Source organism: Ranitomeya imitator, chromosome 1, assembly GCF_032444005.1.
Source record: "Ranitomeya imitator isolate aRanImi1 chromosome 1, aRanImi1.pri, whole genome shotgun sequence".
NCBI classification, from domain to species: domain Eukaryota; kingdom Metazoa; phylum Chordata; class Amphibia; order Anura; family Dendrobatidae; genus Ranitomeya; species Ranitomeya imitator.
The window spans coordinates 51,319,886-51,335,033 of NC_091282.1; the positions used below are offsets into that span (position 1 = coordinate 51,319,886).

The 15,148-nt window shown below is 45.4% G+C and overlaps 1 protein-coding gene across 1 annotated transcript in view; it reads right to left on the bottom strand.

Moving 5' to 3' along the window:
- The window catches only part of LOC138661632 (acyl-coenzyme A amino acid N-acyltransferase 1-like), a 65,623-nt gene that overhangs the window by 10,290 nt on the left and 40,185 nt on the right, over positions 1-15,148 (bottom strand). Inside the window, exon 3 of the mRNA XM_069746463.1 lies at positions 1,012-1,489. Within this exon, the coding sequence (XP_069602564.1) occupies positions 1,012-1,471 (460 nt within the window). The 5' untranslated portion in view covers positions 1,472-1,489. The remainder of the gene's footprint in view (positions 1-1,011; positions 1,490-15,148) is intronic.

Consider the following 15,148-nt stretch of genomic DNA (forward strand, 5'->3'; position numbering starts at 1 on the left):
ACTTTCATGACGCCTACGTGGCGTCACAGGTCGGGAAGGGGTTAATGTTTTCTATTGTCTGGTGAAATTACCCTCATAACTAAGTAAAATAGTTACAGAGAGCAGATTGGGTACGAGTTGTTTTTTCTCGCCTCTGACTCCGCTGCATCCTGAAGAACACAGACCAGTACTTGACTTACACATGCTTGGAGGTTAATTTTTGTTGTGATCCACAGAGGCGACAGGCAGTGGCGTGCTTAATACGTTAGCAGGATTTTCAGGTGATCACTCTCACTTACTACACAGTGAGAGAAGAGATTTGGAAATGCTGCTACTTCCATACTGTATAGAGATACTCACTGCTAGAACCCTTCATTTAACAGAAAACATGTCAGAAGAGATAGAAGAGAGGGGTAAAGCTTGAGAGAATATTGGGCAGACCAGCACTTTTCCTATCATTTAATCAGAGGAGTGAAGAGTCGTTGGAGATGGGCCTACAGGTGTCTGTGGAACGTCTTAGCTTGAAAAGTCCTGTGATCACAGCTGCATCAGCACTTATTTAAATGATGTTTCCCATGTTTTAAAGTATCTGCATTCATATCAAGAGGCTATGCCACCAGTTTATGTTCAACAGGGGTACATTGTCTGTGTCCCCCAAGCAATCTCAAGAACTGATATAGGGCTGACTCACATTTTTTTCCTGACCAACTGGAGCCAGCCGTATTCACTTAAACAGAAAATCAGGTCATTTGTATGTAGTAGTCTAATAGTATCTGGAAATAGGTCTTGGGCAGCCCTTTCAAGATATGTAATTTTTATTCCAGCTCGTAGCCCAATTGTGTTGTTGTAAACCTCGGACTAATGTATTGTCTAGCGCTGGCAATTCAGTGATCCATCCCTCTTAAATAAGTCCTATATAGTGCATGTTATATTGTACACTGGTTACTAGTACATCATGTAGTAAACATGCATCTCTTTTCCATGAATAATTTATATAATGACAGGTATGGGTAATTGCACACTATTACCTACCAGGTGGCAGAAAAAGTGCTCCTCGTATCCGTCCTTCTCGTATTAATATTCTCTGGACTCCGGGAGCGGCGTACCATCTTTCAATGACCTTGGTGGCAGCAGGACAATCATCAGGAACATTGAACTCCAACGAGGAATATAGGTCGATATGAACCAAGTAAGGACTTCCCACAACATCACGTTTATTCAGTTTTTTAAATGGGATTTTTGATTTAAGAGCCCAGAATAAGCCCATAGGACACACTCCATGGAAGTCTCCACCAGTGGCCGGAGTTTTCTCCAAATCCACCTTCCCTTCCATGTCTGTCTTGTAGAAAGCTCTGGAGTGAAATATTTGCCCTTTCTCATCCTTCAGCCATGCTCCTAGAGTGATTACCTGGTCGGGAGGAAGGCCCCAAGCTCGGATTTTCACTGGTTCATCCACCAATGAGATCTCAGGAGAGACTGTTAAGCCAACCATATCTGAAGATCAATGAGTCTTGAATGGGAGACAAGTATCAAGAAGACACAATTAAAATTACAGGCTTTAAGACAAGAATTTACTCTCATCGAGTTTTCACATGCAACACTTCATACTATCAACCTGAATCCTACTTTGTACTGATGAGGAGCAAGAAAACACTAGTGGTGTTCTCTCCTAAGAGATGTACAGATGGACTGGGTGTCTAAAGCAACGGGGAAGGGTTTCTTTGTGCACAATTTAGGAGAAAACAGTAAAAAAAGGGTTGTTGACATGGAATAAATAAAACTGTTGTAAAAATTAAGTTATCATGGGAAGCCTGCACCATCTACATGAGTCCTCTAAGATTTACGCCTGCACCACAGGGTGGCAGAAACGTTAGATGTCCCGGAAACTGCACAGCCTGCCATACTATACATACATTACAGGAGCCATAACAACAGAGCAACCCTATTATCAACTGTGAGGCAGTGTCACCTGTTGCAGCTAGGGGGCACTGTTTGTGCTCCCTAGAATGCGCAAAGAGGTGTATGAAGGCCATAGGTGTGCATGGCAGTCGCAGGTGTAGCTGTGTTTGCAAAATGAGGCAGTGACTCATGTCACAGGTAGGGGAGCTGTGTGTTCTCCCCAGGTTGTGCATGCAGACGGATGAAGTCCTAGGTGTGCATGGGAGTCACGGATTTCCAATCCGGATTTTCCATGTGACTGAAGGCCACAGGTTTGTGTGTGTTAAAAGCCCTGCAGTAAGGGTTGCCAGGTGTGTGAGGTGCACGTCAGTGTCAGTCTGGTGTGTGTTGGTGTGCAGAGCAGAGGCCTGCAGAGCGCTGGCTGAGTGCATGGAGGCACAGGCCAGCAGAGCCAGCACCCAGGGCAGCTGAATAGGCTGGCACCCACAGCGTATACAGTGATGCAAGTCATCCATGGTACTGGTCTCGGATGTGGACAGTCCTGTGCCTGGAGGTGGATGTCCTGTGCCTGAAAGAGGACTAGCATATGTAATAATTGCAAGCAGGTGGATATCGTGCCCGGCTGCTATCCAGAGGATATCCTGGGCTGTGTACAGCTGTGTGAGCAAAGAGACTGTGATACAGCGATGCAGGGCACCCACGGGAACTAGTCGGAGGGGGCTGGCGTGTGTTGTGTCTGTAACATATGAGGCTGTGTGTATGAAGGCTGTAATATGGCGTACGGTCGCCCAGGGAAACTGGAGAAGGGTAGTCTGGCCTGTTTAGGGACTGCAGTTTAAAGCCATATGATATGTATTGCTATGAACTGGTGTGAACTGATCACCGATAAATTATACTGAAGTTATATGCTTTTGTGTGAATTCGACTTTAATGCTGTGAGGAAAGACATTAAAGAGACTTTTGTGTTGGAACTTTGTGGGTCACTGCCTCTTCACTACGTACGATGCTACTACAATCTTACACAACCCACAACATGTCACATCACATGGCAATGATGCCATGTGCTAATACAGCAGCCAGAAAAAGCATCTTTTAAAGGGGCTGTATGACTGTATCAAAGCTGGCTGTTGGACTAGAGTTGGCCTCCAATATGGGTGCTCTGATCTGCAGATATTGGCATACGTCCTGGGTCCCGGTTAGAGATGAACGAATATTTAAATGTTCGGTTCAGATTACGAACACCAAATTTGCAATATTCAGCGACTAATTCGTCAAATATTCACCGAACATAACTGAGCGCCATTCAGCTCAATGGGAGGCAAAAAAAGCATGCACAACACCTTATAACGTCCACAAATGCTGCCAAAACATCAAATTATGGGCAGACACAAGGATAGTGGCCTCAATTCACCAACAGTACTAATTGTAGCATGGCACTGCAGCAATCAGCCAGGCATGAGGTATCGGGGTCTGGGACAGCATTTACAGCTTTCAATTGAACGTCACAGTAAGACGAGGTGGGTGAGGGATTTATGTAGGCCTCCTGTGCTGGGATAACAGCTCAACCTGCTTTCATACTCAGCCACACTCAGGTGGCACAAATATTATATACATTTCGTAGACTACTATTGTTAGAAAAATCTAAGGATAGTAACATGGTGTCAAGGAAGTGGAGGCCTGACAATCTTAGAGGCCCACTGCTACAAGTAACACGCAAGAAGGAGACCCCACCAGGAGTAGGCACGTTTACAAAAATTAGTGGCAGACACCAACAAAGTGGCATCAACTGCAATGAAGTAGAATTAGTATAATAGGGACCAACACCTCTTCGACTACAGCCAAGGTGGGCATGGTGGTTGAATCACTGGTCCTTCTCCCTCTGAAAGCCTGGAAGGGGCGTAACTAGGTGGCCTACTAAATCCCTACTCAGACAAGTGGCAGTAGGCAAAAATTGCGACCCCAGGACATACAAAAAGATGGCAACAGGTGCTACTTCATGTCTGACCTACAGAATATGGTGGCTGACACCCTACAGATGGGAAAGCTGCTATGGCCCAGAGGAGATATGAAAAATACAGGCAGGCACAGTTGGTACTCTGGAACCACAGGTGCAGATGGGATCAACTGAGGAACAGAAAAGCACTGGCAGGTGTGGGCTGGACTGTTAGACAGATGGGCACTGGCAGGTACGATCTGGACCAGCTGATGGGCAGAAGAGATAATACAGGTACCAGCAGAAGGGCAAAGACAGGTAAGAGAAGACGGGTACAGGGTAGGCTTGCAGACAGGCAGACCTGTGGAACCTGACAGCTAGCAAGTATGCAAGGAAAACTAACAACGTAGCTAAGGCACCTCCATATTGGCGCAGAAACCTTAACCCCTTCAAGTCGCGGCCCTTTTTCGTTTTTGCGTTTTCATTTTTCACTTCCCTCCTTCCCAGAGCCATAACTTTTTTATTTTTCCGTCAATATGGTCATGTGAGGGCTTATTTTTTGCGGGACGAGTTGTACTTTTGAACGACACCATTGGTTTTACCATGTCTTTTACTAGAAAACGGGACAAAAATTCCAAGTGCGGTGAAATTGAAAACTAACCTGCCATTGTGATTCTCTAGGTCATTACGAGTTCATAGACATCTAACATGTCTAGGTTATTTTTTATCCAAGTGGTGAAAAAAAATTCAAAACTTTGCTTAAAAAAAAAAAGTGCCATTTTCCGATACCCAAAGCGTCTCCATTTTTTGTGATCTGGGGTCGGGTGAGGGCTTATTTTTTGCGTGCCGAGCTGATGTTTTTAATGATACCATTTCGGTGCAGATACGATCTTTTGATCGCCCGTTATTGCATTTTAATGCAATGTAACGGCGACCAAAAAAACGTAATTCTGGCGTTTTGGATTTTCTTCTCGCTACGCTGTTTAGCGATCAGGTTAATGCTTTTTTTTATTGATAGATCGGGCGATTCTGAATGCGGCGATACCAAATACATGTAGGTTTTTTTTTTTTTAATTGTTTTATTTAGGATGGGGCAAAAGGGGGGTGATTTAAACTTTTATATTTTTTATATTTTTTTCATATTTTTAAAAACATTTTTTTTTACTTGTGCCATGCTTCAATAGCCTCCATGGGAGGCTAGAAGCTGGCATAGCCTGATCGGCTCTGCTACATAGCAGCGATCATCAGATCGCTGCTATGTAGCTGAAATGCAGGTGTGCTGTGAGCGCCGACCACAGGGGGGCGCTCACAGCAGGCCTGCATCAGTAACCATAGAGGTCTCAAGGACCTCTATGGTTACCTTCCTGATGCATCGCCGACCCCCGATCATGTGACGGGGTCGGCGATGACATTATTTCCGGCCGTCCGGCCGGAAGCGCCGGTTAAATGCTGCTGTCTGCGTTTAACAGCGGCATTTAACAGGTTAATAGCGGCGGGTGAATAGCGATTTCACCCGCCGCTATTGCGCGCACATGTCAGCTGTACAAAACAGCTGACATGTCGCGACTTTGATGTGGGCTCACCGCCGGAGCCCACATCAAAAGGGGAGACACGACATGCGCCGTACTAGTACGGGGCATGTCGTGAAGGGGTTAAATAGAAGGTGTCGCCCAGCTATAGGTTGGGAATACCTTAGGTTGATGAGGGTCGTTTCTTTAAGAGGGAGGGAGCACGCAGGTGCACCCTCTAAGCAAAGTTCCTGGTTCGACAACTGAAACTTGGGGGCACTGTATGTGAGTATATAGGTCTCACTGCATACGTCAAAAAGCTCCATTTCTGTCTGCTGCTGCGTATTTTATATATACGTAGCTGCAGGTATCCGTGGCAATTTTTTTTTGCAGCTTATACCTGCTAATTTTATTAGAAAGCAATCCATAGCCCCCTTTTTTCTGCATTTATTTGCTTGGTCACGCTACAGACTACAGCCAGGTCACTGCAATACAAGAGTGTTAAAATCTAACAATTTAAATGGCTTTTTTGTCCCAGGCATCAGATGCGAGTGTGCAGAAAAATCTGGCCTTTTTTTAGTACTATATTATTTTTTGGAGTGTATTACAACATTTTTGGACACCATTTTGCTGCCCCAAAAATTTGTAGCTGGCAAAAAAATATTTAGCTACAGTTGTTATATTTATCACTGTGGTTTGTACGCCACACGCATCGCATATCATTGCAATAAATATTTTACAATTTTAGTACTCCGATTTTTTTTTTTAGTGTCATAGCCTACTTATTGACACAATTTTGGTGGGCCCAAAAAAATCAAGGTCACATTTTGATCAGTCTGTTATCTCCGTCTGACGCCTGGTCTATCTGTGGTCTCCAACTACTTGCTTTTCAGGCATACATTGCATTTTTTTGGTCTGCTAGCCTTGTTCTACTCATAATTTTGTGGTTTAATATTTTTTTTTTTTAACGCCACATATTTAAACAGTCTGTTATCTCCGTCAGACGCCTAGTGTATATGTGGTGTCAAAATCCTCGCTTTGCAGGCATACATTGTATTTTTTTGTCTACTAGCCTTGGTTTACTCAGTATTTAGGGGTTTAATTTTTTTTTTTAAAGGCCACATATTTAAACAGTCTATTATCTCCGTCAGATGCCCGGTGTATCTGTGGTGTCAAAATCCTCGCTTTGCAGGCATAAATAGCATTGTTTTGTCTCCTAGCCTTGTTATACTTATTTTGTGGTTGAATTTTTTTTTTTTTTTTAAAAGGCCACATATTTAAACAGTCTGTTATCTCCGTCAGACACTCGGTGCATCTGGAGCACAATAGAAGCAGTCCACAACCACAGGACATGTGCCCTGCTGGCTTTATCTGTGGACCTCAGTAATGGCCCAAAAACTAACTGCTGGAAGGTAAATTTAACAGCCACACAGAACACTAGCTAGCTATACTACCTGACTGATATACAATCGCCTAGCTAACATCTTGCTGCTAACAGTGCCACCATTATGAGCAGCCTCTCTGCTCTGTTACAGTGTCAAAATGGCGTTAAATGACATCCGCTATTTATATGGAGAGGGACATGTTATTTCAGCAGCCAGCTGTTGTGTCAGGACATTGTGGGTGTTCCCTGCACCCTGATTGGCTAGCCGCAATGTGTACACATAAAGTTAGGTGGAAAAAATTACTGTTTACAAGAACGCCGCGCCACTGAGCTCTGCAAACCCCCTCCCCTCATCAAACATGTGCCAAACGCTCATAATACACCACCATTATTGTTGCTAAAGTGCTGAAAATACTTTTGTGGCAATGCAAATATTTTCCCGCACTTTTACCAAATGTTACCGATTTTATAAAATTTTGCTCATGTTTCTGATCACGAATCCGAATGTGCTATATTCTTTCCGAATTTATCTTTGGCAATCGCTTTCCAAACAAATTCATTAATTACTAGTCTGGGTAGCTCCACTTCCTGTTCAAAAAATAGCTTTTTGTCTCAGTACATGATATATCTGTGCTATATGTGATAGAGGCTGACTAGCTTCTCGTTTTAGTAACTTAGCTAGACCTTTTCTATATCTATACATCGTTTATGATAGCTCCCCCTTGTGGTGGTTGCAGACAGAGAATTTTAAATGAAGCAGGGCAAGGAGAAGCACACCACTAACCCATTCACCACCCTAAACTACCGTATTTTTTGGATTATAAGATGCTCCAGATTATAAGACGCACCCTAAGTTTTGAGGAGAAAAATAACAAAAAAAATATTTTTTAATAAAATGGTGGTGCTTCTTATAATCCATCCATCTTATTGCTTACTGGGGGTGGTGGGTTCGGTGAAGCGGGGTCCCAGGGTCGCTGTTGGAGGAGGCAAGAGTGGGGTGATGCTGCAAACCGCAGGCTAGGATGAGGGGGGCTCCGATGTGCGGCACGCTGGTGCGGGGGTCTTGTGCTGGTGCATGTCTGGTGCTGCTGCCAGGTGTCTCCCGGTGCCCGGCGGTTGCTGGCCAGTGCTGCGGGTGTCTCCAGTTCCCAGAAGTGCTGCGTGGGTGTCCGGAGCTGAGATCTCATCTCATGAGGTCTTGGTCCTGAGATCACCATCTACACATGCTCCGCCCTGGCGGCGGCCATATTCCCGGAGTCCACCACCCACGCACAGGGAACCGTGGAATTACTGGGGCTTTGGCCTGTTGCAAAATGTCGGCAGAGCCCTGGACAACCACGCAGCACCACTGGGCACCGGAAATGCCCACAGCACCGGCAAGCAACCGCTGGGCACCCGGAGACACCCGGACACCCCCTCATCCCAGCCTGTGGCCTACACCCACAGTATCGGTAAGGCATGTACGCTTTGTAAGATGCACCCCCCCATTTTTCCCCCAACTTTGGGGGATAAAAGTGTGTATTACGAAGCAAAAAATACGGTATATCCTATCAAGCTATAATATACTGTACACCAGGGGGAGCTATGCTCCTAGTTATTAGGTCACTTTTCACAATTAGGTAAAACTGGTGGTCTGGATAGGAAGTGAGGCTGAAGCGAGCTGGGTTTCACCCAGGCAGCACAAGTCTGGCGGAAGCTGGCTGGGCTGGACTCAGTGAGCAGCTATCTGAGCTCCGCTCAGGTAGTGGGTCCCTGACAGGGGTGGGATCCTGTCAGAGGCCTAGACAGAAAGACACGGAGCTGCGCCTGCCCCACGTGCAGCAGCATCCTAAGAAAGAGACATTGAAGGAGAATTGCGTTGCAGAGAGTGGGAAACGAAGTCATAGCACAAGGAGAGGAATCCATAAGGAGTTCTGCCCTGCAACAGGCTGCCTCCTTCTGAGGCGCAGAATCCGGTAGCCGGAACACCGAGGGAGTCATCGTCTCCACGCCTGGCTCCAGAGACAGGCAGGACAGCTAATTCCATATTAGTTGCCCGACCTTTTACCCAGGAGGCATGGTGGCGACTGTGGGGGCTGGGGCGTGCTAGAGTCCCTGTAAAAAGCCTCAGGCCATCAGTCAAACGGGTTGTTCCTATCAATCTGGGGGACAGAGAGAAAGACATAACATCTAAAACACCAACATCAGTTGTGGGGACCTTATGAGAAGCTCAGCAGTAAGTTACTACAACACTCAGGTGCTAGAGGAAGGCTACTGATTTCCACCTGGATAAGGGGACTCTGGATTTGCCTACGGACTGGCTGGACTCTGCCTGCCCTGTGATCTGGTGCTCTGGACTGTGGATGCTGAAGCCTTCAGTAAAAAGGTATAGAGACTGCAACCTTGTGTCCTCGTTCTTCACTGCGCCTCACACCATCCACTGTTATGATAGGCAATTCAGTAACACAATGTACATAGCGATCAGAGCACATACAGTGATCTGACAATAACCCAAAATAATAGAACGAGCTCTGAGACGTGGAAACTCTGTAGACCGCAATTCCTGATCCTCTCCAAACACAACTAGAGGCAGCTGTGGATTGCGCCTAACGCTCCCTATGCAACTCGGCACAGCCTGAGAAACTAACTAGCCAGAAGATAGAAAAATAAGCCTACCTTGCCTCAGAGAAATACCCCAAAGGAAAAGGCAGCCCCCCACATATAATGACTGTGAGTAAGATGAAAAGACAAACGTAGGGATGAAATAGATTCAGCAAAGTGAGGCCCGATATTCTAGACAGAACGAGGATAGGAAAGATAACTTTGCGGTCTACACAAAACCCTAAAGAAAACCACGCAAAGGGGGCAAAAAGACCCTCCGTACCGAACTAACGGCACGGAGGTACACCCTTTGCGTCCCAGAGCTTCCAGCAATACAAATAGACAAGCTGGACAGAAAAAATAGCAACAAATAGCAAAGAAGCACTTAGCTATGCAGAGCAGCAGGCCACAGGAATGATCCAGAGAAACACAAGTCCAACACTGGAATATTGACAGGAAGCATGGATCAAAGCATCAGGTGGAGTTAAGTAGAGAAGCAGCTAACGACCTCACCAGATCACCTGAGGGAGGAAACTCAGAAGCTGCAGTACCACTTTCCTCCACAAACGGAAGCTCCCAGAGAGAATCAGCCGAAGTACCACTTGTGACCACAGGAGTGAACTCTGCCACAGAATTCACAACAGTACCCCCCCTTGAGGAGGGGTCACCGAACCCTCACCAGAGCCCCAGGCCGACCAGGATGAGCCACATGAAAGGCACGAACAAGATCGGGAGCATGGACATCAGAGGCAAAAACCCAGGAATTATCTTCCTGAGCATAACCCTTCCATTTAACCAGATACTGGAGTTTCCGTCTTGAAACACGAGAATCCAAAATCTTCTCCACAATATACTCCAATTCCCCCTCCACCAAAACCGGGGCAGAAGGCTCAACAGATGGGACCATAGGTGCCACGTATCTCCGCAACAATGACCTATGGAATACGTTATGTATGGAAAAAGAATCTGGAAGGGTCAGACGAAAAGACACAGGATTAAGAACCTCAGAAATCCTATACGGACCAATGAAACGAGGTTTAAACTTAGGAGAGGAAACCTTCATAGGAATATGACGAGAAGATAACCAAACCAGATCCCCAACACGAAGTCGGGGACCCACACGGCGTCTGCGATTAGCGAAAAGTTGAGCCTTCTCCTGGGACAAGGTCAAATTGTCCACTACCTGAGTCCAAATCTGCTGCAACCTGTCCACCACAGTATCCACACCAGGACAGTCCGAAGACTCAACCTGTCCTGAAGAGAAACGAGGATGGAACCCAGAATTGCAGAAAAACGGCGAAACCAAGGTAGCCGAGCTGGCCCGATTATTAAGGGCGAACTCAGCCAAAGGCAAAAAGGACACCCAGTCATCCTGATCAGCAGAAACAAAGCATCTCAGATATGTTTCCAAGGTCTGATTGGTTCGTTCGGTCTGGCCATTAGTCTGAGGATGGAAAGCCGAGGAAAAAGACAAGTCAATGCCCATCCTACCACAAAAGGCTCGCCAAAACCTCGAAACAAACTGGGAACCTCTGTCAGAAACAATATTCTCTGGAATGCCATGCAAACGAACCACATGCTGGAAGAACAAAGGCACCAAATCAGAAGAGGAAGGCAATTTAGACAAGGGTACCAGATGGACCATCTTAGAAAAGCGATCACAGACCACCCAAATGACTGACATCTTTTGAGAAACGGGAAGGTCAGAAATAAAATCCATAGAGATATGTGTCCAAGGCCTCTTCGGGACCGGCAAGGGCAAAAGCAACCCACTGGCACGAGAACAGCAGGGCTTAGCCCGAGCACAAATCCCACAGGACTGCACAAAAGTACGCACATCCCGCGACAGAGAGGGCCACCAAAAGGATCTAGCCACTAACTCTCTGGTACCAAAGATTCCAGGATGACCAGCCAACACCGAACAATGAAGTTCAGAGATAACTCTATTCGTCCACCTATCAGGGACAAACAGTTTCTCCGCTGGGCAACGATCAGGTTTATTAGCCTGAAATTTTTGCAGCACCCGCCGCAAATCAGGGGAGATGGCAGACACAATTACTCCTTCCTTGAGGATACCCGCCGGCTCAGATAAACCCGGAGAGTCGGGCACAAAACTCCTAGACAGAGCATCCGCATTCACATTTTTAGAGCCCGGAAGGTACGAAATCACAAAGTCAAAACGGGCAAAAAACAACGACCAACGAGCTTGTCTAGGATTCAAGCGCTTGGCAGACTCGAGATAAGTCAAGTTCTTATGATCAGTCAATACCACCACGCGATGCTTAGCTCCTTCAAGCCAATGACGCCACTCCTCGAATGCCCACTTCATGGCCAGCAACTCTCGGTTGCCCACATCATAATTTCGCTCAGCAGGCGAAAACTTCCTGGAAAAGAAAGCGCATGGTTTCATCACTGAGCAACCAGAACCTCTCTGTGACAAAACAGCCCCTGCTCCAATCTCAGAAGCATCAACCTCGACCTGGAACGGAAGAGAAACATCTGGTTGACACAACACAGCGGCAGAAGAAAAACGACGCTTCAACTCTTGAAAAGCTTCCACAGCAGCAGAAGACCAATTGACCAAATCAGCACCCTTCTTGGTCAAATCGGTCAATGGTTTGGCAACACTAGAAAAATTGCAGATGAAGCGACGATAAAAATTAGCAAAGCCCAGGAACTTTTGCAGACTTTTCAGAGATGTCGGCTGAGTCCAATCATGGATGGCTTGGACCTTAACCGGATCCATCTCGATAGTAGAAGGGGAAAAGATGAACCCCAAAAATGAAACCTTCTGCACACCAAAGAGACACTTTGATCCCTTCACATACAAAGAATTAGCACGCAGGACCTGAAAAACCGTTCTGACCTGCTTCACATGAGACTCCCAATCATCCGAGAAGATCAAAATGTCATCCAAGTACACAATCAGGAATTTATCCAGGTACTCACGGAAGATGTCATGCATAAAGGATTGAAACACTGATGGAGCATTGGCAAGTCCGAACGGCATCACTAGATACTCAAAATGACCCTCGGGCGTATTAAATGCAGTTTTCCATTCATCGCCTTGCCTGATTCTCACCAGATTATACGTACCACGAAGATCTATCTTAGTGAACCAACTAGCCCCCTTAATCCGAGCAAACAAATCAGATAACAATGGCAAGGGGTACTGAAATTTAACAGTGATCTTATTAAGAAGGCGGTAATCTATACACGGTCTCAGCGAACCATCCTTCTTGGCCACAAAAAAGAACCCTGCTCCCAATGACGACGACGACGGGCGAATATGCCCCTTCTCCAGGGATTCCTTCACATAACTGCGCATAGCGGTGTGCTCAGGCACGGATAAATTAAACAGTCGACCTTTTGGGAATTTACTACCAGGAATCAAATTGTATACCTAACAAAACGCGGACTTATATTTCTTTAGCCGCAAGAAGAGACCCATATATAAAATCACATTTATTTATTTCCAAAAAATCACACGCCCCCGGAAGAAGCTAGGGCGAAACGCGCGTCGGGGCGCACTAAGAAGGATCGCACAGCAGGCACTTCGCACCTTATCTGGCCCCTCGGATCACCATCTGTCTTAGGTAACCAAAACCCTGCATGTGATTAAAAAATCCCATATGGGAATCTTAATAGCACATTTATTGCACATTTATTGCAGCATTTGGATACTGTGAGTGATTGCTGTAGCTGGATATATATGTTATGGGAGAAATAATATGATAAGACAATAACTAAAAGTTAAATTATCCCTATTGATATATGCAGTATGCAAAATAGCAAAAAACAAAAAAAAGATTTTTTCTTAAATGGGCTACAGATATAATTGGATGTTATATATATATATTTAAATGATATAAGGTGTGTCTCCATTTGGAGAAATAATACTACTGATTTCTGCTAGATCGATATATAAAAAATAGTACATTTTGTGTCCTTCTTATAACTCTGTTTATGTGATTGTTTTCTGTCTTGTGGATTTTAATTTTGGAAATAAATAAATGTGATTTTATATATGGGTCTCTTCTTGCGGCTAAAGAAATATAAGTCCGCGTTTTGTTAGGTATTTAATGATTTGGAAGTGCCATAGAATTAGATGGTAATGAGACATATATGTTTCTCAGGAATCAAATTGATAGCACAATCACAATCCCTATGCGGAGGCAGGGCATCGGACTTGGGCTCATCAAATACATCCCGGTAATCAGACAAGATCTCTGGAACCTCAGAAGGGGTGGATGACGAAATTGACAGAAATGGAACATCACCATGTACCCCCTGACAACCCCAGCTGGACACCAACATGGAATTCCAATCCAATACTGGATTATGGGCTTGTAGCCATGGCAACCCCAACACGACCACATCATGCAGATTATGCAACACCAGAAAGCGAATAACCTCCTGATGTGCAGGAGCCATGCACATGGTCAGCTGGGTCCAGTATTGAGGCTTATTCTTGGCCAAAGGTGTAGCATCAATTCCTCTCAATGGAATAGGACACTGCAAGGGCTCCAATAAAAACCCACAACGTTTAGCATAATCCAAGTCCATCAAATTCAGGGCAGCGCCTGAATCCACAAACGCCATGACAGAATACGACGACAAGGAGCATATCAAGGTAACGGACAGAAGAAATTTTGACTGTACAGTACCAATGGCGGCAGACCTAGCGAACCGCTTAGTGCGCTTAGGACAATCAGAGATAGCATGAGTGGAATCACCACAGTAGAAACACAGCCCATTCAGACGTCTGTGTTCTTGCCGTTCAACTCTGGTCATAGTCTTATCGCACTGCATAGGCTCAGGTTTAATCTCAGGTAATACCGCCAAATGGTACACAGATTTACGCTCACGCAAGCGTCGACCGATCTGAATGGCCAAAGACATAGACTCATTCAAACCAGCGGGCATAGGAAATCCCACCATGACATCCTTAATGGCTTCAGAGAGACCCTTTCTGAAAATGGCTGCAAGCGCAGATTCATTCCATTGAGTGAGCACGGACCATTTTCTAAATTTCTGGCAATATAGCTCTATCTCATCCTGAGCCTGACAAAGAGCCAGCAAATTTTTTTCTGCCTGATTTACTGAATTAGGCTCATCGTACAGCAATCCAAGCGCCAGGAAAAACGCATCGATATCACTCAATGCAGGATCTCCTGACGCAAGAGAAAATGCCCAGTCCTGAGGGTCGCCATGCAAAAAAGAAATGACGATCCTAACCTGTTGCGCTGGGTCACCAGAGGAGCGAGGTTTCAAAGCCAGAAACAGTTTACAATTATTCTTGAAACTCAGAAATTTAGTTCTATCTCCAAAAAACAAATCTGGAATAGGAATTCTCGGTTCTAACAAAGAATTCCGAACCACAAAATTTTGAATATCTTGAACTCTTGCCGTGAGCTGATCTACACATGAAGACAGACCTTTAATGTCCATTGTAACACCTGTGTCCTGAACCACCCAAATGTCTAGGGGAAAAAAAAGACAAATCTCAGTGCAAAGGAAAAAAAATGGTCTCAGAACTTCTTTTTTCCCTCTATTGAGAATCATTAGTACTTTTGGCTTCCTGTACTGTTATGATAGGCAATTCAGTAACACAATGTACATAGCGATCAGAGCACATACAGTGATCTGACAATAACCCAAAATAATAGAACGAGCTCTGAGACGTGGAAACTCTGTAGACCGCAATTCCTGATCCTCTCCAAACACAACTAGAGGCAGCTGTGGATTGCGCCTAACGCTCCCTATGCAACTCGGCACAGCCTGAGAAACTAACTAGCCAGAAGATAGAAAAATAAGCCTACCTTGCCTCAGAGAAATACCCCAAAGGAAAAGGCAGCCCCCCAC